Raw genomic sequence first — 26,276 nt, forward strand, 5'->3', positions numbered from 1 at the left:
TCAGTAAGTTTCAATGAGGTCCCCCCAAGTCCGAGGAAGGGTCCCAACCTGAAAGGTCACCTGTCCATGTTCTCTATGAATGCTGCCCGACTCACTGAGTTACTCCAACCTTTACCTGAGCAAAATATCTGAGTGTCCTGAGTGTCTTTACCTGAGCAAAATATGCCTCTTCTAATGCTTTCCACTAAAGGGAATTCTACATAATTTATCAAAAGGTAAAAAGTTTGCCCAAAAAATGGAAACGATTTAGCCCTTGGGTTTAAGCTGGTGAAAAGGGCATTTCTAAGAGAACTGTCCAAAAGGCACCTCCGCAGGGAACAAGGACTGTAGAGAGCCATCCAAGGAGAGGGATGATGGTTCGGGGGATGACCGGAATGGAGGTGACAGCTGCGACAGTCCTTTGTGGCCCGCTGCACGTGGGACAGTAAAATGGCACCTCTTGCATATCGACTCAGTGGGTTATACTGTACAAACCAGAAGATGGTGCTTTAGGCATGGTAATAGTCTTGCTGAGCTGTATGCAAAAAAAGTATTTCACTGCACCTTGGTAAAGGTGATAATATAGTAATCTAAACTCCAACGAGTACAGGCCCAATGCCTTCAAACGCTCATACATTAACCCAATCATACCTGGGATCATTCTCGTAAACTTCCTCTGGACCCTCTCCAACGCCAGCACATCCTTCCTCAGATATGGGGCCCAAAAGGGCTCATAATACTCCAAATGCAGTCTGTCCTGTGCCTTATAAAGCCTCAGCATTACATTCGTTTTTGTATTCCAGCCCTCTCGAAATACTTCCTTATTACCGATATGTGTGATGGACTAGGCTGGTAACTTGCCTGACCTAAATACGATTGAGTATTTGTCATCAATTATCATGGCTGAAAGGGGTGTACCATGAGTCATTGGCCATAATTCACTTGTGGCATCGAGATGAAAAAATTTGATCGATACCATGCCAAATCGCGTCAAAGACTTGATAAAGAACCATTGTTCTAATGTACTAAATACATAATGGTGTGATGATAAAAGGTAGCTCTGCGACATGTATATTGACATTATATCCAAATGTATTCTTGAATCAACAAATTTGCACAAGGATGCACGTGGTGAGGAGTATATGTCCCAAAGAACTTTACTATGCTTCATATAGTGTTTTTTTTAAATATAAACATTTTTTTAAATGTCACGTCGCTGGCAATATTTACAGATGCAGACACATGCAGGATCTAGATTGGGTGTGCCAAAATACTATCATCATAGTGTCTATCAACAGCTGCTGCAATTTTATCTCCAGAATTATTATGTTCCAAGGTAGATGCACTTGCAAGTGGAAGAGTCTCTAAATGTTCAATGCCTATCTAAAATAAAATTAAAATATTGAAAAAATTGAAAGGGCATACCATAAAATGTATGGCAGAATAATTGCTGCAAATATTTATTATTAGGCTTTTAAAAAAATTAGCAGCAAATTATGATTTTTATATTCCAATTTACCATCGCTCAATAGTTTCATGAAAAATCACAATTGTCTCATTTAACAGGCAAGTAGATACAAAACAAGGTTAGGGCCAATGCCTGATTAACCAAGGGAAGTGTTAAAATTAGTTTTTGTTGTGCAATCTACCAAAAAAAATACATTAAATATGGCTGCAAGGGTGAACTTCAATTGCAGTTAAAAAATGAAACATGATGCTAGATCGCATCAATATACCAGTATTTAATCAAAAGAAGAATTAAGCAATGTTTCCCAAAAGTTTAAGCATTTTGCAAAGTGCCAAAATAATGAGTGGGGCAGACATGTAGCTTATCGAAAATGCCAGGAAATTGAACTGTTAAAAGTTACAATCTTTACAATTTTGAAATAATTATTTTGGTATAAATTGGAATAAAACACAGGACCAGAAAGAATTTAGCAGGAATTATAACTTGGTACACCATTAAAATTAAACAAGTGAAATTTATTGAGAATTTTTAGGCAATGAATATTTCATAAAGTGAAACTGCTTTGGTGAATTACTGGTCGCAAATTCTGAATTTCTGCACTTGATTACGCTCAAACATACTCCGCAAGTTGCTGTCAGGCTTCCTCCGGTATGACAACTAGCGCTGAAAGCCTGTGATTATTTTCCTTCGCAAATTCTGAGCCAAAGACACAGGAAATTAATTTGAAATGGTCTCAAAGATTAAGAGGAAAGACAGTATTATTTAGAAGCTGTGTTGTTGCCAACAAATTCATTACAAAATCTAGTTATCAGTGTACACTTATACAGAATATTGTTACAATAGGTTAAAATGATCATCATCCATGTATTTTCGAACTGTGTCTCAATTTACTCAAAAAAGTAGTAGAATCAAGATGGTGAAATAATCTTACACAAGAAAATGCATTCGAAAAAATTTGAACTTTAAATCTTAGCTCCGGATTGCCTTAAATAAGATATCTACCCAACTCTGATTTATGAGTCCAGTCACTCTGCATAAATTAAATACAAATTTTAACATTCTAGTCAAATGACAAACATACACTGGTAATGTTGACTTTTTGACAACTCACCTTCTAGTGCCTGTTGTGCCCCAAGACCATTGTAGCTGTTCTGTAAATGCAAGATAGAAATGTCTGACTGCTATTAAGGATCTCTTAGTCATGGAACAAACTATCTGCTGTTCATCTAAAACAAAAGCAAAGTACTGCAGATGATGGCACTCTGAAATTAAAACAGAAGGTAGAATACACTCAGGTTGGGCAGAATTAGTTTCTTACCTGTCCCACTACCACCCTCTTTTGTCTTGCTTGTACTATCAATTACCCCATTTCATCACACCTTTGACATGCAGATGCCACAGGCTCACTGGCCTATCGGCCTTTTCTAATATCCTCACCTTTCACACCATCATCTAATTTGTAACTACATTTCTGCCAAGAACAAAGAGCTTTACAGCCCATAAAAGACCATGAATGCACATTTGTACTTAAAATGCTTACTTTAATACTCGCCTGTAAAGAAGCGTTCTTTTGAGGAGTTGTATCCAAGGAGTTTTGATATGGCATTCCATGTGCAGAATTCTGATCCAATGTTGAATCCTCTGGAGTGCTCTGGGCAACTGTTGAACTGGGAGAGGTGATGACAGATGGATTTATTGATTCTTGAACTGCACTGGATATCAATAAAAATTGCAACATTGAATCAATATAAATAGGGCGGAATATAACACAGCAATTTACAATTACATTCATAAACATAGCCATTTCTGAAAGTGAACTGATCAAGAGATTTAAGTAGTGTAGGAAAATAACTGCAGATGCTGGTACAAATCGAAGGTATCACAAAATGCTGGAGTAACTCAGCAGGTCAGGCAGCATCTCAGGAGAGAAGGAATGGGTGATGTTTCGGGTCGAGACCCTTCTTCAGACTGATGTCAGGGGGGGCGGGACAAAGGAAGGATATAGGTGGAGACAGGAAGATAGAGGGAGAACTGGGAAGGGGGAGGGGAGTGGAGGGACAGAGGAATTATCTAAAGTTGGAGAAGTCAATGTTCACACCGCTGGGCTGCAAGCTGCCCAAGCGAAATATGAGGTGCTGTTCCTCCAATTTCCGGTGGGCTTCTGCTGTTCCTCCACCGGAAATTAGAATCTTTCCTCCTCTTTGGGATAAATTGATCCTGCAAATACTGCATTGTTCCTAGGAATACCTGCCATTGCTGTTCCACCGTCTTCCCTGCAAGGGCCTCCTTCCAGTTAAATCTGGCCAGCTCCTGCCTCTGTAATCCCCTTTGCTATGCTGTAATACTGACACTTCCGATTTTCCCTTCTCCCTCTCAATATGTAGAGTTAATGGTCAGATATGACCAGATCAGGTTCATTAAACAACACTAAATCCAGAATTGCCTTCTCCCTGGTAGGCTCCAGTACAAGCTGTTCGAAGAATCCATCTTGGAGGCACTCCACAAACCCCCTTTCCTGGGGTCCAGTACCAACCTGATTTTCCCAGTCTACCTGCATGTTGAAATCTCCCATAACCATCGTAGCATTACATTTGCGACATGCCAATTTTAGCTCTTGATTCAACTTGCACCCTATGTCGAGGCTACTGTTTGAGGGCCTGTAGATAACTCCCATTAGGGTCTTTTTACCCTTACAATTCCTCATTTCTATCCATACTGATTCTACATCTCCTGATTCTATGTCACCCCTTGCAAGGGAGTGAATATCATTCCTTACCAACAGAGCGACCCCCCACCCCCTCTGCCCACCTGTCAGTCTTTTCTATACGTTGTGTACCAGACCATCAGGGAGGCAACAGACCATCCTCAAGTCCCGCCTGCCGCCACAGAATCTACTGTCCATATCTCGGACAATGGAGTCACCCACTACTATGGCTCTTCCTGACTTCGGTCTACCCGGTCGAGTTTCCTTGCCTGGATTAGAGCCGCCAACCTGTCCGCCACTTGGACTGGAAGCGTCTTCTGCCCCGACAGCTCCCAAGAGGGTGAACCTGTTTGCAATAGGCACAGCCACCGGGGGCTCCTGTAGTCCACGTTCACTCCCCCCTGAAACGGTCTCCCACCTGCGCTCGACCCGGACCCTTGGTGTGACAGCCTCACAGTAGGTCCTGTCCAGGAAACTCTCGCATTCCTGGAGCTTTTCCAACTCCACCACACGTCCATTCAGGAGCTGCACTTGGACACAGTTCTTGCAGATGTAGCTCCCAGAAGCTCCAGCAGTGCCCCTACCATCGCACATCCTGCAGGAAACACACTGCACCAACTTATCCGCCATTACTTTAGTGTCTAAAAACAAGTGTAACCTCCTCACCTCAGCCAGACAGGGCCGCACCCCTTGTGCAAGCCTTGTTTATATCAGTCACTAAATTGCCTAAGTAGCCAATTTACCAAACTTCTAATTTAATTGATCAACCAATCCACTTACTCACTTCTATCCTGCCTTCCTCTGACGAGCTTGGAGGTAAGCGCTTCACTGATTGCTTGCTAGCGTCCTTTTGCCGCTCTTTTTAAACGGTTAAACCTGCAATTAACACTTGCTTTCTCTCAGCCAACGGTCTTCTTTGCTCCTGCACTCCCGACCGTTACTGACTCACCAAGTGCCTAGAATGCAGCGGTAGGATGACTTTTATCTAATGTTTTTTTACACAGAAAGATCCAAGTGATGCTTTCAATGAAAGCAACTGTGACATTGATATCTGTGATAGTTGAAGCTGGGGAAGGAGAGCTTACGTTGCAGAATTCGAGAATAAATGGCTTTGTGTTTGACTGATGGCCTCTGTGCTTCCCGTTTGAAACTCTGTCAGAGATGGTTCTGATCCAAATTCCAAGGCTCCAAACTGAACATTCAATCCAGAGATTTCAGTTGATCCTGGCATTTCAACAGCCGATGCAGGAATCTAAACAGAAACAGAAAATGCAGGATTTCAAACGCAAGTGCTTTTGGAACCAAAAATGGGAATGCCTGTGTGAACACATGCATTGTTTAGTTAAATATGAGAAATGAAGGAAAGATTTAAAGATATGGATTTATATTAATGATATGATAGTTAGGTGGTATGGTTAGTACGTTTGCAGATCACATTAAAATTGGTGGCATAGTTGATAGCAAAGGCGATTATCTACGGTTACAACAGGATATTCATCAACTGAGCCAATGGCATGAGGAATGGCAGATGGGAGTTTAAGTCAAATAAATGCAAGGTGTTACATTTTTGTAGGACAAACTAGGGCACAATAAATGGCAGGGCCCTGGGGTGTGTTGTGGAACAGAGAGACCCAGTGGTGCAGATACATAGTTCCAAGAAGGTGGCAGCACAGTTGGACAACTTGGGTCTCATGGTTTCAAAAAGTTAAATTCTGTCAGAAATTGATTATTGGGCCTACTACATCCGCAACAACCTTTTGCACTATATCTGCTCTAATCCCATTTTCCCTTATTAGGACTGTATCCTTCTACGCCGTACCTATTTAACTGTCTATTATGGTGAAGGTGTTTGGCATGTTTACCTTCATCGGTCAGTGCATTAAGTAGAGAAATTGGGACGTCATATTGCAACTGTACAAGCTGTTGGTAAGGCAACATTTGGAGTACTGTGTGCGGTCCTGGTTACCCTGCTATAGGAAGAATGTAATTAAGCTGGAAAGTTTGCACAAACAGATTTATGAGGATGTTACCAGGCCTGGAAGGTTTGAGTTATGGGAGACTAGATAGGCTGTGTCTTTTTTTACCCCCTGGAGAAAAGGAGGCAGAGGGCTACTCTATATATTAAATATTACGTTGTATTTAATATCACAAGGGGCAGCGATAACATGATTAGCTAGTTTTTCCCAGGGTAGGCGAATCTAAAACTAGACGGCTTGGTTTTAAGACGAGAGAGGAAAGATTTAAAAGTGACCCAAAGGTTAACGTTTTTTTTGTACACAGAAGTTGGTGCGTAGCTAGAATTAGCTGAGAGAATGATGGAGGCTGGTATAATAACATTTAAAATATACAAATAGGTATTGGATAGGAAAGGCTTGGATGGATATGGGCCAGGCACACGCAAGTGGGACTAGCTCAATTAGGCATACTGGTCTAATTAGTGGGAGAGTCTAGAACTAGAGGTCATAGCCTCAGAATTAAAGGACGTTCTTTTAGGAACGAGATGAGGGGAACTTTTTTTAGTCAGAGGGTGATGAATCTGTGGAATTTGCCACAGAAGGCTGTAGCGGCCAAGTCAGTGGATATTTTTAAGGCAGAGATAGATTATTGATTAGTACAGGTGTCAGAGGTTATGGGGATAAGGCAGGAGAATGGGGTTAGGAGGGAGAGATAGATCAGCCATGATTGAATGGCGAAGTAGACTTGATGGGCCGAATGGCTTAATTTGACTCCTATTCCTTATGACTGTACCATTGAAATATTGTTCAACCATCAATTCCATCTAGGCCGGGATTAGAAATTAATAGGCTGTGGCAGCTCAGACCAAATAAGGATGCGCTGCCATACTCTTTATGCTAAATTCACACTTTTATAAGAGGCACAGTTACCTTTATTCCAGCTCCTGGGTACAAAGACAAAGTAAGCATTCACATGTTGCACAGTAAAGTGAAGACAAATGTAGGTTCCTTACAATCAGAGACAAGTGAATTTATAATGGCGAAACTAGGAAATGGCAGAAGTTAAACAGGTACTTTGTTTCTGCCTTCACTAAGGAAGACGCAAACAATTTCCCAGAAATACTCACCGAGGATCTAGTGGGAGGGAGGAACTGAAGGGAATCCACATTAGTCAGGAAATGGCATTAGGTAAACTGTTGGGACTGAAGGCAGATAAATCCCCAGGGCCTGATGGTCTGCATCCCAGAGTACTCAAGGAGGTGGCCCTAGAAATCGTGGATGCACTGGTGATCATTTTCCAATGTTCTCTCGACTCTGCATCAGTTCCTGTGGACTGGAGGGTAGCCAATGTAATCCCACTTTTTAAGCAAGGAGGGAGAGAGAAAACGGGGAATTATAGACCAGTTAGTGGGGAAGATGCTTGAGTCGATTATTAAAGATGTTTTTGCAGCACATTTGGAAAGCAGTGACAGGATCAGTCAAAGTCAGCATGGATTTATGAAAAGGAAATCATGCTTGACTAATCTTCTGCAATTTTTTGAAGATGTAACAAGCAGAATGGATAAGGGAGAGCCAGTGGATGTGGTATATCTGGACTTTCATAGCCTGACAAGATCCCACCCAAGAGATTAGTGTGCAAAATTAGACCACATGGTATTGGGGGTAGGGTATTGACATGGATCGAGAACTGGTTGGCAGACAGGAAGCAAAGAGTAGGAATTAACAGGTTCTTTTCAGAAATGGCAGGCAGTGACGAGTGGGGTGCAGTAAGGCTCAGTGCTGGGACCCCAGTTATTTACAATATATATTAATGACTTATTGGGAATTAAATGTGACCTCTCCAAGTTTGCAGATGACACAAAGCTGGGTGGCAGTGTGAGCTGCGAGGAGGATGCCATGAGGCTGCTGGTTGACTTGGATAGGTTGGGTGAGTGGGCAGATGCAGTATAACGTGGATAAATGTGAGGTTATCCACACTTTGGTGGCAAGAACAAGGCGGCCAATTATTATCTGAATGGGGTCAGATTAGGAAAAGGGGAGGTGCAACGAGACTTGGGTATCCTTGTACATCAGTCACCAAAAGTAAGCAAGAGATATAAGAAAATAACTGCAGATGCTGGTACAAATCGATTTATTCACAAAATGCTGGAGTAACTCAGCAGGTCAGGCAGCATCTCGGGAGAGAAGGAATGGGTGACGTTTCGGGTCGAGACCCTTCTTCAGACTGAAGAAGGGTCTCGACCCGAAACGTCACCCATTCCTTCTCTCCCGAGATGCTGCCTGACCTGCTGAGTTACTCCAGCATTTTGTGAATAAACCAAAAGTAAGCATGCAGGTACAGTAGGCAGTGAAGAAAGCAAATAGCACGTTAGCCTTCATAGCAAGAGGATTTGAGTATAGGAGCAAGGAGATCCTACTGCAGTGTACAGGGCCCTGGTGCGATCGCACCTGGAGTATTGTGTGCAATTTTGGTCTCCTAATTTGAGGTTGGACATTATTGCTATTGAGGGATTGCAGCATAGGTTCACCAGGTTAATTCCCGGGATGGCGGGACTGACATATGATGAAAGAATGGATCGAATGGGCTTGTATTCACTGAAATTTAGAAATATGAGACGATCTTATAGAAACATATAAAATTCTTAAAGGATTAGGCAGGCTAGATGTAGGAAACATGTTCCTGATGTTGGGGGAGTCCAGAACCAAGGGGTCACAGTTTAAGAATAAGGGGTAAGCCATTTAGGACTGAGATGAGGAAAAACTTCTTCACACAGTGTTGTGAATCTGTGGAATTTTCTGGCACAGAAGGCAGTGGAGGCCAATTCACTGGATGTTTTCACGAGAGTTAGATTTAGCTCTTAGGGCTAAAGAAATTAAAGGATATGGGGAAAAAGGAGCAGGGTACTGATTTTTGATGATCAGCCATGATCACATTGAATGGGGGTGCTGGCTCGAGGGGGCGAATGGCCTACTCCTGCACCTATTTTTATATTTTTCTATACTGCCCATCCAGGACTTGTAGTATTCAGCATTAGTCAAATTCCAGCGTTATGGGATTTCCTAGGACCTTTGGGCCCAGTTCTCATGGACTCGGGTTCAAAAAGTTAAATCCTGTCAGAATCCCACAGCACTGAAATGGATTGTCGGGCCTGCTAAGTCCACACCAGTCTTTTGTTTTATATCTTCTCTAATCCTATTTGCCCTCATTGGGACTGTATCCTTCTATGCCGTGCCTATTTAACTGTCTGTCCAAACGCTTCACCGTCTCCTAATTACTGGTACTGAAGCAATCCATACAAATACATACAATTGTGTCAAGTCCTTCAAAGATGGCCTAGAGTTTCAACCATCTGATATGGAAACAAGTACTACCACCTGACCCACAAATGATTTCACCGTGACACTGTGATCCACAAGGTAACCAAGAAACTCAGAAAACAGTGATTCACATCAGGATGTTCAGATATGTGCTTGAACTTGGACATCATTGTTTCTTGGTTACTCCCATTACATAATAATTCACTAAATTCTTGCTTTCTACATCTTCGAGTCTTAGAGTGATAGCACTGAGCAGAGATGATGAAACTGTATTGTTCCCTCCAGGTAGCAACTACAAGAACTTTGAAGATACAAGAACTGTGTTGTGGCAATAGAGCTCCAGTACCTGCTACTACCTTTTTGCAAACATAACCTACACTTAGGAAAACACTTTTCTAAATTTTGCTCAAACACTTAAAGAATCTTGAGGTTGACAAATGGGACATAGGAAGATTTGCTGCAAGACATAGGATATAGCTAATAATATTCCCTGTGTATTATTGAAAGCACAATAGACGTTCTAATATTTTGCTTCTTCACAAAATGTTTATTTGTCTAAAAAGTGACTGAGATGAAGATTTTTTTTGTGGCAACGCAGTCAAATACAGCACTCACAAATGGTCCTCAACTTACTTTAGAAGGTGGTATCTTCCGCTTTTGTGTTTTAAGTTGTTTTTGCTGTGTCTGTGGCACATTGGGTATCCGATTATCTGTAGACATTGGCAACAGTTGCATCGCTTTAGCCGCAGAACAATCAACTGAAGGTGGCTCTCTTAATTTGATTTGGGAAGGAAAGGAATCCAATACAGACTGAACAGGGGATTGCTCTTGTTGTTGGGTTATCTGGCTCAGAATAGGTGATGGATCAGGTTGTATTTTCAAGTCTGAAAGATGTCCAAAATATTACTTTAAAATACATTTCATGAACTTATTATGTTACAGTTTGACTTCAATGACCATTTTTCTCAAATGCACATTTACATAATTCTCAGATCAATCTTTCATCTAAATGGTAACATTTTTGCAGTGAAGACTATTTTTAGCTTTAGCACCGACAACCATAAACAACGGAAATTTTAAGAATGTACACAAATTAAAAACAAACAAGAATGCACTAAACAATATTATAAAACACTTCATCATGATTTGTTAATGATTTAGAATACTGACCAAAATGGTTTAGGACTGTTGACTGTGATGTTGATTTTGCTTCCCAAGAATGCTTCTTATTACTTTGTTCTGTGCTTTGTGCAGCCAATTCCACCACTCCAGGGGGCTTCAATTGGTCAATTAATTGTAATCCTGAAGAGTTACCAGTCTTTGTAACAGAAAGCTCTCCAAACTTGTGTGTCTATATATAAAAAGTGAAATACTTCAAGAATCATGAAATACAAAGAATGTTAATAGTCTACACGTGCAATTCTTAATTTTTGCCAGATATTTAAGGTAACAAGAACTTTCTTTACAAGCTATTCCAAAAGATTTCTTTGCAACATTTAACTTATCCAGTTATCATGTCATTTTAGTTCATTCGACTTTGTGTGCTTAATTACAATTTAATAAAAATGTACTGTACAAGTACAATAGTCATATCCAGTAGTTTCTCACTGAAAATCACTGCAGATGAGAGAAAAATTGAACACTAAACCAGGTTAAGTATTCAAATTCTTGTTGGATATTTCCATAAAATATCCAAAAAAGAAAAATCTCTACAAATGTCAGGATAAATGCAAAACATGAATTAAGACTGGCACAGATTAGTTTAGTTATTGCTGAACAACAAAATGCACTGGCCTGGATAAATAATTGATTACAAACTTTCTCCCACACAATTTAAATGCACAAAAAAAAGTCCACATCAATGTTAAAATTCAAATATTAAGAATTATGTTTCCACTCCCAGAATGGTACTTCAATTGCACTTGGATTTGACTTCAGAGAAATTATTTTTCCCTCCTTCAAAGTTGCCCCAAAACTAACTACTCATAATAGGGCATTTAACTCAGCGATTGCTTTAACTGATTAAAATGTTACATTTTGCTGGAGTACTATAACCCTCAGGTGACAGAGAATCCAAACGCCGCTCTCGGCAGTAGAAAAAGGGACAATTTCAAAACATTTTTTTTTAAAAGAGGTCCAAAACTACTGCTTGTTTTGTTAATAAAAACAAGAAAAAGTTTAAGCCAATGCTGGTGTTCAAATAACATTCAAATTTAACCTCACCATTGTAAAATAGAGGTAGCTTAGCTTCAAAGAGTTCTCAAAATGTTTCATGACCTTCAAACAATCAGTTTATACATCTAATTGAGAATTCAGTTTCAACATGTTTTTTTCATATTTCTTTTTGTTTCCCAAACTCAAAATTTGCAGTTAAATATACTGAACAAATTATCAAAGAATTTCCCATCAATTGCCTGAGAGAATTAAAACAAATGATTCCCAAGACGATTGTCAAGTACATCAACTGTTTACTTTGTAGAACCCTGTTACCAAGTGGGTAGGGGTAAAAAATGACAACCCCTTCACCTCAAACATTTACGGTATAAAAAGGTACAAACATTGAAGTGCCCATTTCCCATTTAAAGTTAGTTCCCTCAGTAAATTAAATCTTTTATCAGGATCTGCTCAGGAAAGAAAGTTCATTGTTTTGAAAGGTAAATTAGTTTGCCCTGGGTAGTTTATTTTCATTGTCATTGGAAGGCCTTACATGATTCTCCATTTGGAGGTGGTAAAAAAAAAAAGCGTAAATAAGGAACTTTCAGGCAAGCTGGTGGATGGAATTTTTCAGGAAACAGAACTACAATGGAGTCTGTTATGGAATTACTGTTCAACTAAAGAAACTTACAGTTCAACTAAGCTTCATTTACTGAGCCTCCAGTGGTTAATCATTTTTTTCTTCTTCATACCTGCCAAATGACCAGATTTTTTTTCAAATGTGTTGTACATAGATTAGCAGTCTTACATTGAGATCATAAAAGGAAAGCAGTGAGTTATGAGTATGAACACACTGAGTCACAAGACTGAAAGCGCAAAGAGAAAAAGTGAGCATACATGCACAATTTCATTGGGAAGAGTCCTATAACTACCTCAACTGCAAATTAATTACTTTCATATTTAGGAATCTGTTCCAATTTACCAAAGTATTTTTAAGTTATAAAAGGATTTCCAGAAGTCTTCAATACAGAATATTAGACAACCTGAATAAATTAAACAAGTATTTATGTCCAGAAGCCTAAAATATTAATTAGTATTAGTATTTTTGGTAGACAACTGGTCTGATCACCCAAATTCTACCTGCACATACATAGAAAACATTGCCTCCTGAAGAAAATATATTGTGAGCTTCTAATAAAATGGGCATCATGAATTTAAGAATTAATAACTAAATTCAAAGGATCAACTTAAAATTTGCAAATTCTACAATTAACTATTCTTTCAATAGGTATTTTAATAGCTTCTTATACTACCAGTTTGAACTTTCGAAATTAAGACTGGACTGCACCTTTGAATTCCATCACAATCTCAGAAACAGCAAAAAATATCCATGTTATCAAAGCTTTCAGGTTAACCATTTCATGTCTGAAAAAGTTAACTGAAGTTACATTAAATGGCATTATTACAGAATAAACAGTAACATTTTTAAAAAGAATCTAAATTATTAGATACTTTGACGAAACCCCAGGAAAGTCAAATAAAATTTAATAAAATCAATTTATTTGCTTTATGCTTTAGCACAAATAATATATACCACGGATATAACATAATGCTTTCAGGAAATCTCAAATTCACATGAATAAGGAATTGGGTTATTATTGACATGTGTATCGAGATAGTGAAAAACTTTGTTTTGCATTCTACCAAGGCAGATCAGACGATAGAAGTACAATTATACCATACAGGAGTACAACTGGTGGTGCAAAAAGAAAGAAAATAGTGCAGAAAAAGAGCATTACAGCTACAGAGAAAATTCAAATAAAAAAAGTACAAGGGCCGCAGTGAGGTAAATCGGCCATACACCCGTAGCATACTAGAGGTTCATTCAAGAGTTTGATAACAGCAAGGAAGAAGCTATTCTTGCAGTTGGTGGTAACAAAGAGGAAGAGGATTGGACTTTTTTGCCTTCCATCACAGTGAGGAATCCGCTGTGGTGGATGTTTATGTTAACTTATGTATTTGTGTGACTTGTTCCTTTTTTTTCGTATGGCTATATGGTAATTTGCATATCACTGTACCTTAATTGGTACATGTGACAATAAAAGACCTTTGAAACATGCTTTCAAGCTTTTTACCTTTTGCCTGTCAGGAAAAGTGAAGAGAGAATGATCAGTGGGAGTGTTACTTGATTATGCTTGCAGCATCGTGTAGATTGGGGTGGGGGTTAAAACTGATCTGCGTTATCGACTGGACTGCATCCACAAATCTCTGCAATTTCTTGCACTCTTGGGCAAGGCAGTTGCCATACCAAGCCTTAATGCACCCTGATAGGGTACATTCTATAGTGCATCTGTAGAAATTGGTAAGAATCGTTAGATGTGCCAAAATTTCCTTAGCTTTCTGAAGAATGAGGGACAATAGCATGCTTTCTTGGAATGTAGCTTTAATATGATTCAACTAGGTCAAATTATTGGTGATATTTATGCCTAGGAACTTGATTCTTTTCACCATCTCCACCAGCATCTGCGATGCAGACTGCTACATGTATTCCACCCCACTGCCTGAAGTTAATAATCAGTTCCTTCATTTTGCTGACAATGACAGTGCTTTGAAACCACATGACTAAGCTCTTTATCACCTTCCTGCCACCAACTTGTTATTGTTTGAGATCTGGTCTCCTAGGTAGTGTCATCTGCATTCTTGTAAATGTAAGCTAGAGCAAAATTTGGTCAAACAGTCATTTATGTAATGGGAATTTGGCCACACAGTCATCAGAATATCAGTTATGACATTCTGTCATCTACTGCAAAGATTGCTTGTTGAACGCAAATTGTTGTAACAAATTAGCTTTCATGGTAAGTCATTGAATGTTTTTAATAATAAAATTAATGATGGATGCTCAAAGATAATGAGATATCACTCACATATATCTCATTACATAGTTAGCCAGACGAGTCAAAAAGCCCTGTAAATAGGGAAATCAATTCTTATTGACAACTGTGTTATGTATAAAATAATAACAAATGCTCAAAGTATATCTTGCTGCCTAGAATTATTATGAATACATGTTATTACTCAATAGCTAAATATAATTCTCTTAAACATCTCAACAATGCTGCAAATAATCTGCATTCTCATTAGATGTCAGATTATCTGAGCAGCACAAATTAGCCTGTTGGGAATAAACTACTTTGCCATTGTTTAAAAAAAAGATGCTGGAGGAACTCAACAGGTCAGGCAGCTTCGGCGAAGACAACGGGATATTTGCCAGGTCTTAACCTGAAACACTAACTATATCTCTGCCTCCCAAGATGCTGCTTGACCCAATGAGTTGCTCAAGCAACTTATATTTTACCTCGTTTCCAGCATGTGCTTTCCCTTTGACTCCTGCTTTATCATTGGATTAAGTCACATACACTATTCAATTAATATTAAAACCTACGACGGCATTCCCGTACCAAAAGCTTATAAATACGACTAACATGGCTTGGAACTTTTCTGTTCCAAATGCCTTCTTACAATACGATTTGGGCCAAAAGTAGAGTTTACTTCCCCATATAACATCCCTTGTAATAAAGTATTGGCATTCTCTGCTAAATGAAGGGCACTCATTTGCAAGATAATTTGTGAACAAAAGGCTAATTCATCCGAAAGACTAAGGAGGCATTGCTGTAACCACAATGCCAAGCTGACTGAACACATGCACTAAACAGCAAACTCTACATCAGAATAAAGTAAAACTAACTTTCCAGCGAGGAAATAAAGGATAACAGCGACAGAAATATATTTCCTTCCCTCCTTTTTGTCCTCCATTCTGACAGCCATTTCTCTGGTCCTTAATATAATCTGCAATTATGTCATTCAAACAAATCCATCTTTCAAAGTTTTTCAACTAATTTTCTACATTCGCACCTGGAGCTTAGAATGTTAAAATTCATTTTTTGAAAAATACCAAATACAATATTAGCAAATTAAGTTCAAAGTTCGCTTAATGACTTAAATATTCTAGCCAATTTGAAAACTGAATAGTGACTTTGGAAGTCAAAATATAGTGACATGATTATCAGTGTTTGCAAATAATTTGAATTTTACTCCCTATCTATGTAAATCTGTGTTTCAGCTTTCTCCTTAAATATCTGATTCAATCTACAGCAACTTTTAAAATCCAGTGCATGGCAATTTGCAATCATTCTAATATATTCATTAAAAGTGTTTCTTAAATTAAGAACATGAACTACACCAAAGCTTGACTGAACATTTAGCTACAAAAAAAGTGTTGGGTTATGCAGTTTACCTTCAAGTTGTCAGCTTACAAAATACATGAATGTGCTTGAATTTGCTTGGTTTTCTGAGCCAGGTTTATCAAATACAGGCCCTTTTAATTAACAGTAACACATATGAACTAAAAATAGCAATGGAAGCATGCTTGAAGCACCCTAAATGATACTCACAGGAATAAACTAATTAAACATATATGTTTCCACAAGCCTTAGTCCAATTGACACAGGATAATCACCGCTTCAAATGCCTTGGGAAATACTCAAATGAAATGGACCAAATGATGATGCTCAAGTTCCCTTTGCTTAGGATGGAGCACCTTGTATCCTTGAGGAAGCGTCCCTCAAGAACAATCTCTCCCCATGTCCAGGACTGACTTCTCTCAATTCTCCAATTGAGCAGCCTACTCCAAGTTACTCAGGTTCAGGACAAAGGCATTGCACCAATTCAGTCGTGGAAAATTAGCATCACAGGATTAGCAACCTTTGAATCCTTAGCTTCTTAGTAGAAGATAAAAACAAAAGAAATATTTCTGCTATAGATCTACAAATCTTATCAGATAAAACTAACAGGATGAAAACCACCCACAATTAGGAATGCAAAACGATAGTGGAACAAAAAAAATTTAAAACAGCATTCTGCTCCAATTATTAAGGGGAATTGGTGTACAGATTCCACACAAGGGAACACGTTTTACTTTATTTTCTAATTGGAAGAATATAGAAGGTCAAACCCAAGTGCTGCAGAAGACCTGTTCTGAATGAGAAAACAACTCCAACAGAACATACAACAGAAAAGTCTATCATGCCATTTTAGAAGTTGTTTTAATTTACACAGAAAATATTAAAATGTATAGCAATTTTGCCTTTTCTTTTGGTTTACCAGATTCTGAGTGTAGGAATTCACAGCATTGGAGTTTCCTTCCACCGATGAAATTGGATCATCATGTTGGGAATTAGTGAACACCAGTGACTGAGAGAGGTTTGCCTGCTGGGGTGCTTCACTCGAGTTGTTTTCTGTTACAGTACCAGTTGAGGGCTTTTGAAGCAATGTTGCTAGATCAGTGCTTAAAAAAAGATAAGTGTATATTCAGAACTTTTAACAGGTTCTGTAAGGACTTCAAATGGATTCAGGAAGCACTTGTAACATTTCAGATTCGAGATTTTTCTAAAATTAAAGCCTGACTTTATAAACCTGACACAGATCATCCAAAAGGAAAGTCAGTACTTTTTTTTTGAAAAGGGGAACGAACTTTCAAAATGTGAAAAGATTACCAACCAACTTAAGTTTAGTATAAATTCTTGTTCAATCACATGCCAATCAGCATAGTACCCTATAAAGATACAAGCAAGAAAAGGCAAAAGGGAAGTGGGCACTCTTCAGGACTGCTTGATTTTGTTGTTAAAACAAGACATGACTCCAGATATAGCTGATGAGGTAAAGAGGAGAATGAAGAGCTGTGGCTACACAAAATTAACCTATTGTCTTTAAAATACAGTAAAATGAAAACTTAAACAAAATATTGGGAGGAGGGCGGACAAGAAGCAAAGCTGTATGATATTACTATTATATTGGTACAGAAACAGATAAACTGAGCTGCAGAAAGGCAAGCGGTAGGCATGATTGAAAAATTATTCTATCAAAAGTAAGCAATAATTGGAATAGAAATGCTTTTGTAGGTTTACTGTGAAGTTCATAAACATTGGGTTAATTATATAATTGATTAAATAGTAGATAAAAAGTATCTTTTGCAACCCACTCAAGAGCATACATCATTCTTCTGTTAAGTCTGACCTTAGATGAGCAACTACCAAGGATTTATTTTATCTAAACTTGCAAACAAGATAATTCAAAATCTCAATTTCAGAAGTGATAATCCTGAACAATTCCGAGTCATTACAAAATTCAAAAATGAGCCAAATGCAACAAGTTATCCAAAAAGATTATTGCTTGGACATGGATAAAATCAACTTAGTCCAAAGTAGTTCCAAATTCCACCAATATATCAGCTGAAAATTGTTGCAAGATGAATAGCAAAAAACGAATGTATTCAGTTTGAATCAGTTTTGTTTTAAATTCGGGTTCAAAAGCAAATAACATTTTTAGTCAAAGAAACAATTTTTTTTGCTTTAATAAAAAAAATTACTTCCATTACGTTGCTTCAAATCATAATAATATTCAGATCATTCGGCTAGAAATATGTGACCATAACTATCAATTCCCATTTTGTATTGCATCCCCATTTTACATTTCAGTGGGTCATCTTAAAATATACCTGCAGCAATAGCTTACACAATATCAAAATTCAGGAATATACATATTAACTGATTAAACAATGCCTATAAGAGACTGCATTCCATACCTTGATCCAGGCACAATTTGGTTGTCCATTCTTGCAACAGTGGAGGCTGTAAAAACCTTTGTTTCAGCAAGCTGCTTAAAAAATCAAGTTAAAAAGAATAATGCATGCCAATTTCAAATATCTTAAAACAGTTTCAGCTGTTTTCAAAACACACCAACAAATAAATACCCTAAACAGGCCAATTTAGCGACCAACCTAAATGAAGCGCATGGATTAGAAGTATTTTGGATTCAAATTCTTGCTTAAACTGAGTGAGCTAATTTCAACAAAGGCATTTGAAATAGCACTACAATCAGCTAAGGGAAAAACAAAAGTTGTCTGGCCTCAAAGTAATCAGGCAAAGTGGACATAAATGGGTCTATTTCTGGTTGTCGAGATATAACATGTAGTGCATCAGAAGATTCAGTGCTCAAACCTCACCGTTTTACAATTTATGTACGTTTTGAATGAACCGACTAAAGACATCAGTGGTAAAACTAATCATGATATAATACGAGGTGGAATATTCGGGTATGAAAAGGATACGAGGAGATTACAAAGAGCAAAGATGAATGGGCAAAGATCAGGAAAAGCAAGAATGTGGGAATGTGTAAAATTGTCCATGTTGGCAAGAATAATGAAACAGCATTATCTACATCAAACATTCCCTCTATGTCAGCAAGAAAAGGAACTAGTTGTCAACTTCACAAAGCGTGGTAGAGTACGCCCCAATCAACATCAATGGTGCCAAAATGGTAATGGTTGAGTGCTTCAAGTTCGTTGGTGTTAATATGACCAATGATCTGTTGTTGAACAACCACACTGAAATGACAGCCAAGTAAGCACATCAACATCTCTACTTCCTTGGGAGACTGAGAAGATTCGGCATGTCTCCAATGACTCGTACAAACCTCTACAGATGCACTATAGAGAGCGTACTGCCAGGTTGCATCACAGGTTGGTTTGGGAACAGTTCTCTCCAAAACTGCAAGAAATTGCCGAGTTGTGGTTGTAGCCCAGTTCATCACACAGACCAGACTCCCCACCATTGACTTGGTCTACGCTGTTTTAGAAAAGCAGCCAACATAATCAGAGACTTGTCCCATCCCAGTCATTCCTTCTTCTCCCCACTCCCGGAGAGAGCAGAAGCTTGAAAGCGTGCACCAGAGTCAGGAACAACTTCTTCCTTTCCCATATTAGGCTTTGGAACCGCCCATTTTCAGTTAGGGTACTGTCCAATTCGCCTTTGCCCCATTGCAAACATTGGACTTTAACTAAGGAATTGGTGCACTACACTGCTGAGTACTACATTCTGCACTCTGTATATTCTCATTACCTCTAATAATTATGCTTGAGTTTGATGATTGTATTTATGTATAGTATTATCTGTTCGCATTTGATACCATGCCAAACTAAGCTTTTCACTGTACCTCAGTGCACGTGACAATAACAAATCTAAATGGCGAGATATTGCCTGAGCTCCGACAAGCAGAGGGATCTGGTGACCCTAGTGCTGAACTCAATGAGCTAATATATAAAAACAGCAAACAATCAAGAAAGCCAATAGTATTAATACAAGGTTAGGGAAGTTAGGCCAAATTCTTTTTCTTGAATTATGCAATTGTTAGTTTTCAGAATTTGTTTTTTATATACTGCCGAGCACAAATTACTAATCATTTGTCATGCTTTGGGAGAACTTGGCCACATTTACCAAATAAACACTGAAATAACCCTTCAAAATTATTCACGAAATATTAAACTGTCATCTTTACTACAACCAACTTATCCTTTATTTACAGAACAATGCATCTACTGCTGAGAAAACCACACATCAAGTCTACAAGTTAAAATAAATTAATAGTTTCTTTAGTTTAAAATCACTAAACCGATTCAATGAGTTAAGACTGCAGGAACGAAACTGTGTCATGCTACTTAATTAGTTTTGTCATTCCCCTGGAAAGGCAACTCTGCCACAGATCAGTAATACATTGGCTGAATACCATGTGTAATACAGTCATTTAATATCTAGACTAGAGATAGTGTTGCTGTACCTATATGGACTATATTGGTGATAATCCAAATCATAGGATACTTGCAACAGCTGTAATGGATCAAATGGCACATTTTCAACCTAAGTAAATTTACTCCTGCACAAATCTGGCTACAAGATGGAATTGCATTCTCAAAAACCTTGCGCATTTTCTGGATGCAATAAAAAAGCCAATTCATTCACTCAAAATCTATGATTGATTGCCAAACATAATTAACCCCTTTACTAATGTGTACAAACTGCAATACAACCATATCAACAAAAAAACAAAACCAGATTCACACTGACTGTGATAATACGAGTTAAAACTGCAGAATAGATGTGCACCTGCTGCAGAGATGTTCATTGGCATTGACTATTTTTTATGGACGTGGCTCATACTTACATCTTCATTCCAGTCTTCTGTGACCCACTCCTCCGTGGAATTTTGCCAAGTACCTGAAAATCATTCAGAAATAATAAATGCACATAATTCAGCAATTAACCCAGAAAATTAAGTGATATTTGAAATAAAAAATGTTTAAACAAATATTACCCTACCCGTTCCATTGTTTTGACCAGACTCCCAATTTTCGGATGTTGTTCCTAAACCACCAGTTGTTGTTGAATCTGGGTAGTCTGCAGGGTTGAAGATTCTGTATATTTGAAACACACCAAGTGAATAAAATCATTTAACAATTTAAATGTTTTCCAACCAATTTTATTGCGGTCATCCTCTGTAACCATTTTGTTTAATCATTTACAAAAACTGGCATTATTTACTAAAGATAAGCAAACATATTGTACTCTCTGAAGTAGATGTACAAATCTAATAATGTAAGTTCTTGGTCTTTAAGTTATATGCAAATAGCTGAATTTATTTCTTGGTGGTTTGGGAAGAAATCCAGTCTTTCAACTTAATATATTCATTTCAGCTTAGAAAGCTGAATACACATTGCTCAAATTAACAAGCTGATCCTCAATGCCTATGATGTAACAATTAATACGTTCAAACTATTTGAAAATAAAAGCAGATTAAACAGAACCAGAATGTTCTCTCTGTTTTCATTCATACTGTTTGTAATGAAATGTTGCTGAATATATATTTTTTAAAGGACAAAATGATTCGAACATATTGACAAATATCCAGACATTAAAAATGCATTTAATAATCGGAATGTTTTTGCAAACAGGAGGGATCTGCTCTGATGCTAGCAAAGGAGTTCAGTGTTTGGCCCAGAATTTTTTCAGTAATGACCAGCACTTCAGTACAGCCGAGATATGGACTCAAGCATTAATTAGGCAGGGAAAGTTAATTAGGTCATATGCTCAGTTAAAATGAACCTTTTTCAATACAGCACCACCCAAACAACAACCATCCATAAACGAATATGATGAATCTAACTTAATTTGATCTAAATAATTTAACCAAGAAATAAATCACAGCAACGAACTAAGGGTTAAAAAGAATACTGAATACCACTTCCTAGTTTTTAACTCAAAGTGCTCCTTTAGTTTTCCCTTAACCAGTTTTCCTCCATTCCATGGAGGTCTGCCTGCAACTTGAGGCACCTGTTACCCTTCCAATAAGATTTTAATTACAATTAATTATACTAGAATTAACCAAAATTTTTGAAAAGTGCAGTCAATTCTGTTGTAAAGGTCTACATAAATGGCATAATCAATTTTAGTAATCTAGGTTATAAACAATTCAGAATCCTACTTCAGTGAGATGCTTACCCCATTCCTTGTGCTGAAAATCTTGCTGCTCCCCTACCTCTGCTACGCCCACTATATCCTGCAAATTTAACAATATGGCAATTAAATGTACAAATTTAACTTGTTGCTCTAGATTAACAAACTGTAATCCAACAAAAATACTGGGACTACACTCATTGGAGCACACAGAATTTGAGGCAGCAGCTAACTGGCCAATTTTATCCTTAGTTTGGGAGCTGTTAGGGCCGCAAAAATATTCATGTATAAACTGGATGAAACATGACATTTGGAGATATAAATCTCCAGGATGCTAGGCCTTTCCTGGGCTTGGACAGCAGTCTGCACTTCAAATTACAGCAACACCAACTTAAAAGTGTACCAATTCACAATTCCTAATTAATTTGCTCTATGTCCTTGCACCCATCTAACATGTGGTTTTCCCATATTTTTGTTATTTATTTTTCCCATATTCACACTGTTTTTACCTTGCACCATCAGTCCAGCCTTTCACTTTTTGATCTTTGTATCCCCTCCCATTTGTCCTTGCATCACAAAACTAATTTCAACATTTTCTCCCAAATTCAGAAAAGAAAATCACTGTTTAAGTGATACTAGGTCATCGTTATCAGCTGATATGTTATCCACAGACTCACATACTCTGGAAGTCAACTCTAGGCCTATCAAAATTTCTAATATATTTATGTACAAACGGAACATAAACAAAAAGGGGACAATCACTTTGCTAGAAGTGTCTTACTGGCCTTGTAGCAGTCAACAAGCCAGAAAAATGGGCAAATCACAAAAAGGTACAAAGGTAACAGTTATACTAGTAGAAGATTTCAGCTTCTGGGATTAATTTAGATTGCTTTGTTGGAGAGGCTTCGAGGCAATTTAATTTTTAATGTGCATCCAAAAAATCTTTTTGAGCCAGTAAGCCGAGGGCCCTCTGGAGAAGGGGCATACTGGATTTAATCTTATGGAATGTAGTCAGGCAAATGGCCGGAGTGTCAGTGGAAGAGATTTCTCGAGAAGAAATGCATGGGGGTTATGGAACGAGATAAAATGGAGTAGAAATTAAGGTCCTAATCTGAGAAATACAGATTTCAATATACTAAAATAGGACGTGGCATGAGTAGATCATGAGCATCTACATCTAACAAGTGGAAGCCATTCAAAATTGGGAGAGTTCAGGGTTCACATGTTCTTATCAGGGTGAAAAGGAAGAAGCAGTACAAGGAACTTTGGATGCCATGGATGTGGCAGAGATAGTGAACTGGAAACAGGAGAAACTAAAGAGTACACTAATACTTAAAGAAATTAGGCGGACAAAGAGGGAACATCAAAATAATGCCGGCAGTCAAGATTAAAAACATTAATCCTACAGCTGAGTATAATTTAGGAAAAAGGATAACCAGGGAAAGGATAACCATTAGGCACCAAAGGAGTAAATATGCATGGAGATAATGTGGATAGGGTTTTAAAAGAAAACTTTAGACATCTTCACCCAAGGATGACATTGTGGCTGGAAAATTCAGGAAGTTATGGGGGCAATGGAGGGAAATTATGGAACAAGTTACCAGTTAAAGAGTTACCAGTTAAAGAGGAGCAGATACATGATGCCGAAGCAAGTTTTCTCCAGGGCGTGACGAGATGTTTCTGAGTCGGATAGGCAAGACAGAGAAAGAGATTGTTGGGGCTCTTTCAGAGATTTCTAATGTTGGCCAAGATGAAGTTAAATTAATGGAAAAATGTAAATGTGACACCTTTATTCAAGAAGGCAATGGGGGTAAATAAAGCAATAACAGGCCTGTGAGTCTAACAACAATTGAAAGGAAGATAGTGGGGGGGAAAATGATAATGGGGAGGAATTAATCAAATAATTGTCAACATGGCTTTTATTAGGGTAAGATTTGATCCAAACAATTTAATTGAAAATCTTCAAGTAGAAAGGAAATGTGGTGAGAGCAGCCTGGTTTGATGTTGTCAACAAGAACTTCAGTAAAGCTTTTGGGAAAGTCTCACGTAGGTCTTAAAGGTTGAAACCCATGAGATCCAAGGCAGGTTGGCAAAATTGATTCTAACTCCAACTTAGTTTAAAAAGGGAGGTAGAGAACTTGTCATCTACAGTTGAATTCCCCAACTAGTTTGGGTTTCAAACCCTGATTTTACTTTTCTCAGGAATTACAATTTCAGAAATGGGTGGGAGGGTGCACACACGGAGATAGAAGATGTTGAAGACTGTTATTTTTTAGTCTGTTATTATCATTGTACATATTAACACTTCACTAACACTAGTTACAGCATGGCAATACAAAGAAAAAGAAGAAAATCATGAAGCATCGAGTTATAAGTTAGTCTCACCTCGGCCACGCCTGCCTCGTTCCAAGTGCCGATCACCTGGGCCAACGTCCATTCCATTTTCCTCAACAATGTCTGCAATTTAAACATTGAAAGATTCAATAATAGTAAAAGTATGCAAAAGTGAATCAGTCAATGAGCAAGTAATCCATGTCATACTTACATTCCCTACCACGACTTCCTTTTCCTCGTCTGGAGGAGCTTCCACGAACCTGACTAGTTTCTTTCTCTCCTCGCTTATCTCTATTTTCCTTATTTTCCAGGAGACTATCCTTTCCTGTTCCAAGACCCTTCTTTTTACCAACAGTCTCCCACGTGTTCTGCATGAAAACACACCTATAAGTTACTAGTGAAACATTCCCTCACCGTAAGTCATAAAAAGAAATTCCTTAGTGAAAAGATCATTAGTGTAGCTAAAGTCAAAATAGAAATGCATATACAAACCTAAAAGTTTCAATTAACCCACTTCAATTTAGTGATTCAGAGTTTGAACAATCAAGTAACATTCCTGATAAAATTGTTACACTTTTCTTTCGTGGACTATGGATAAAAAATAAGAAACTCCCATGATACGTTCCAAAAATTACATCCAGAATACTTTCCAAAAAATTACAGGGTACAAGTGAAAACAATCAACGAATTAGTGTACACCAATTGGAGCATGTGCGTGCGCGCGAGCGCATGTGTGAAAAACTTTTTTTGTTTTCTTAGAGTACTATGTTGTGCTGGAAGGAATTGCAGATGCTGGTTTAAACCGAAGATAGACACAAAATGCTGGAGTAACTCAGCGGGACTGGCAGCATCTCTGGAGAGAAGGAATGGGTGACGTATCGGGTCGGGACCCTTCTTCAGACTGATGTCAGGAGAGAGGGAGATACATTAAAAAGTACGGTGTGAAAACAGGACAAAGGGAGTGGAGATCAAGAAAAATGTAGAATAGATCATATAGCTGAGAGAAAGTAACGACAAAGCAAACAGAGATAAAATGTAGTCGGAGATAATAAGACTGGTCGGAGAACTGGGAAGGGAGAGGGATGGAGAGAGAGGGAAAGCAAGGGTTACTTGGTTAGATAAGTCAGTGTTCATACCGCTGGGGTGCTACTCAAGCGAAATATGAGGTGTTGTTCCTCCAATTTGCGCTGGGCCTCACTCTGACAACAGAGGAGGCCCAGGACAGAAAGGTCAGTGTGGGAATGAGAGTGTTTAGCAACCGAGAGATCACGTAGCTTTAGGCGGACTGAGCGGAGGTGTTCAGCCAAACAATTGCCGAGCCTGCACTTGGTCTCGCCGATATATAGGAGTCCATACCTGGAACAGCAGACACAGTAAATGAGGTTGGAGGTGGTGCAAGTGAACCTCTGCCTCACCTGAAAAGACTGTTGGGGTCCTTGGACGGAGTCAAGGGGGGAGGTATAGGGACGGGTGTTGCATCTCCTGCAGTTGCAGGGAAAGGTACCCGGGGAGGGAGTGGTTTGGGTGGGAAGGGACATGTTGACCAGGGAGTTGATGAGAGAATGGTCTCTGCGGAAAGCAGAAATGGGAAGGTGTGGCTAGTAGTTGGAGGTGGCAAAGGTGTTGGAGGATTATGTGCTGTATGCGACGACTGATGGGCTGGAAGGTGAGTACTAGGGGGACTCTGTCCCTGTTGCGACTGGGGGGAGGGGGAGCAAGAGTGGAGCTGTGGGATATCGCGGAGACTCTAGTGAGGGCCTCATTTATGATGGAAGAGAGGAACCCCGTTCCCTAAAGAATGAGGACATCTCCGATGTCCTTGTATGGAATACCTCATCTTGGGCGCAGATGCAGCGTAGACGGAGGAATTGGGAGTGTGGGATAGAGTCTTTACAGGAAGCAGGGTGGGAAGAAGTGTAGTCTAGATAGTTATGGGAGTCAGTGGGTTTATAATAAATATCAGCCGATAGTCTGTCTCCTGTGATGGAGACGGTGAGATCAAGAAACGGTAGGGAGATGTC

General features: G+C 38.7%; 1 protein-coding gene and 1 non-coding gene across 5 annotated transcripts in view; both read right to left on the reverse strand.

The window, feature by feature from the left end:
* Positions 1–26,276, reverse strand: part of ubap2a (ubiquitin associated protein 2a) — a 76,200-nt gene that overhangs the window by 29,354 nt on the left and 20,570 nt on the right. For 2 of the 4 annotated variants that reach the window (XM_078431337.1, XM_078431180.1), the window contains exons 5-16: positions 24,467–24,623; positions 24,307–24,378; positions 21,967–22,024; positions 20,788–20,882; positions 20,633–20,685; positions 18,219–18,289; positions 16,739–16,922; positions 10,595–10,775; positions 10,058–10,308; positions 5,237–5,403; positions 2,988–3,159; positions 2,559–2,598 (exon numbers count right to left, since the gene is read on the reverse strand). In XM_078431337.1, coding sequence (XP_078287463.1) covers positions 2,559–2,598; positions 2,988–3,159; positions 5,237–5,403; positions 10,058–10,308; positions 10,595–10,775; positions 16,739–16,922; positions 18,219–18,289; positions 20,633–20,685; positions 20,788–20,882; positions 21,967–22,024; positions 24,307–24,378; positions 24,467–24,623 — 1,501 coding nt within the window. Of the gene's footprint in view, positions 1–2,558; positions 2,599–2,987; positions 3,160–5,236; positions 5,404–10,057; positions 10,309–10,594; positions 10,776–16,738; positions 16,923–18,218; positions 18,293–20,632; positions 20,686–20,787; positions 20,883–21,966; positions 22,025–24,306; positions 24,379–24,466; positions 24,624–26,276 lie in introns of all 4 variants that reach the window. The other 2 variants (XM_078431100.1, XM_078431253.1) reach the window with 1 other exon arrangement.
* Positions 9,526–9,606, reverse strand: LOC144601349 (small nucleolar RNA SNORD121A). The gene has a single exon (XR_013548300.1). It is a non-coding gene; the product is annotated as a small nucleolar RNA SNORD121A (small nucleolar RNA).

The sequence above is a fragment of the Rhinoraja longicauda genome, chromosome 1 (assembly GCF_053455715.1).
Source record: "Rhinoraja longicauda isolate Sanriku21f chromosome 1, sRhiLon1.1, whole genome shotgun sequence".
Lineage (NCBI taxonomy): Eukaryota > Metazoa > Chordata > Chondrichthyes > Rajiformes > Arhynchobatidae > Rhinoraja > Rhinoraja longicauda.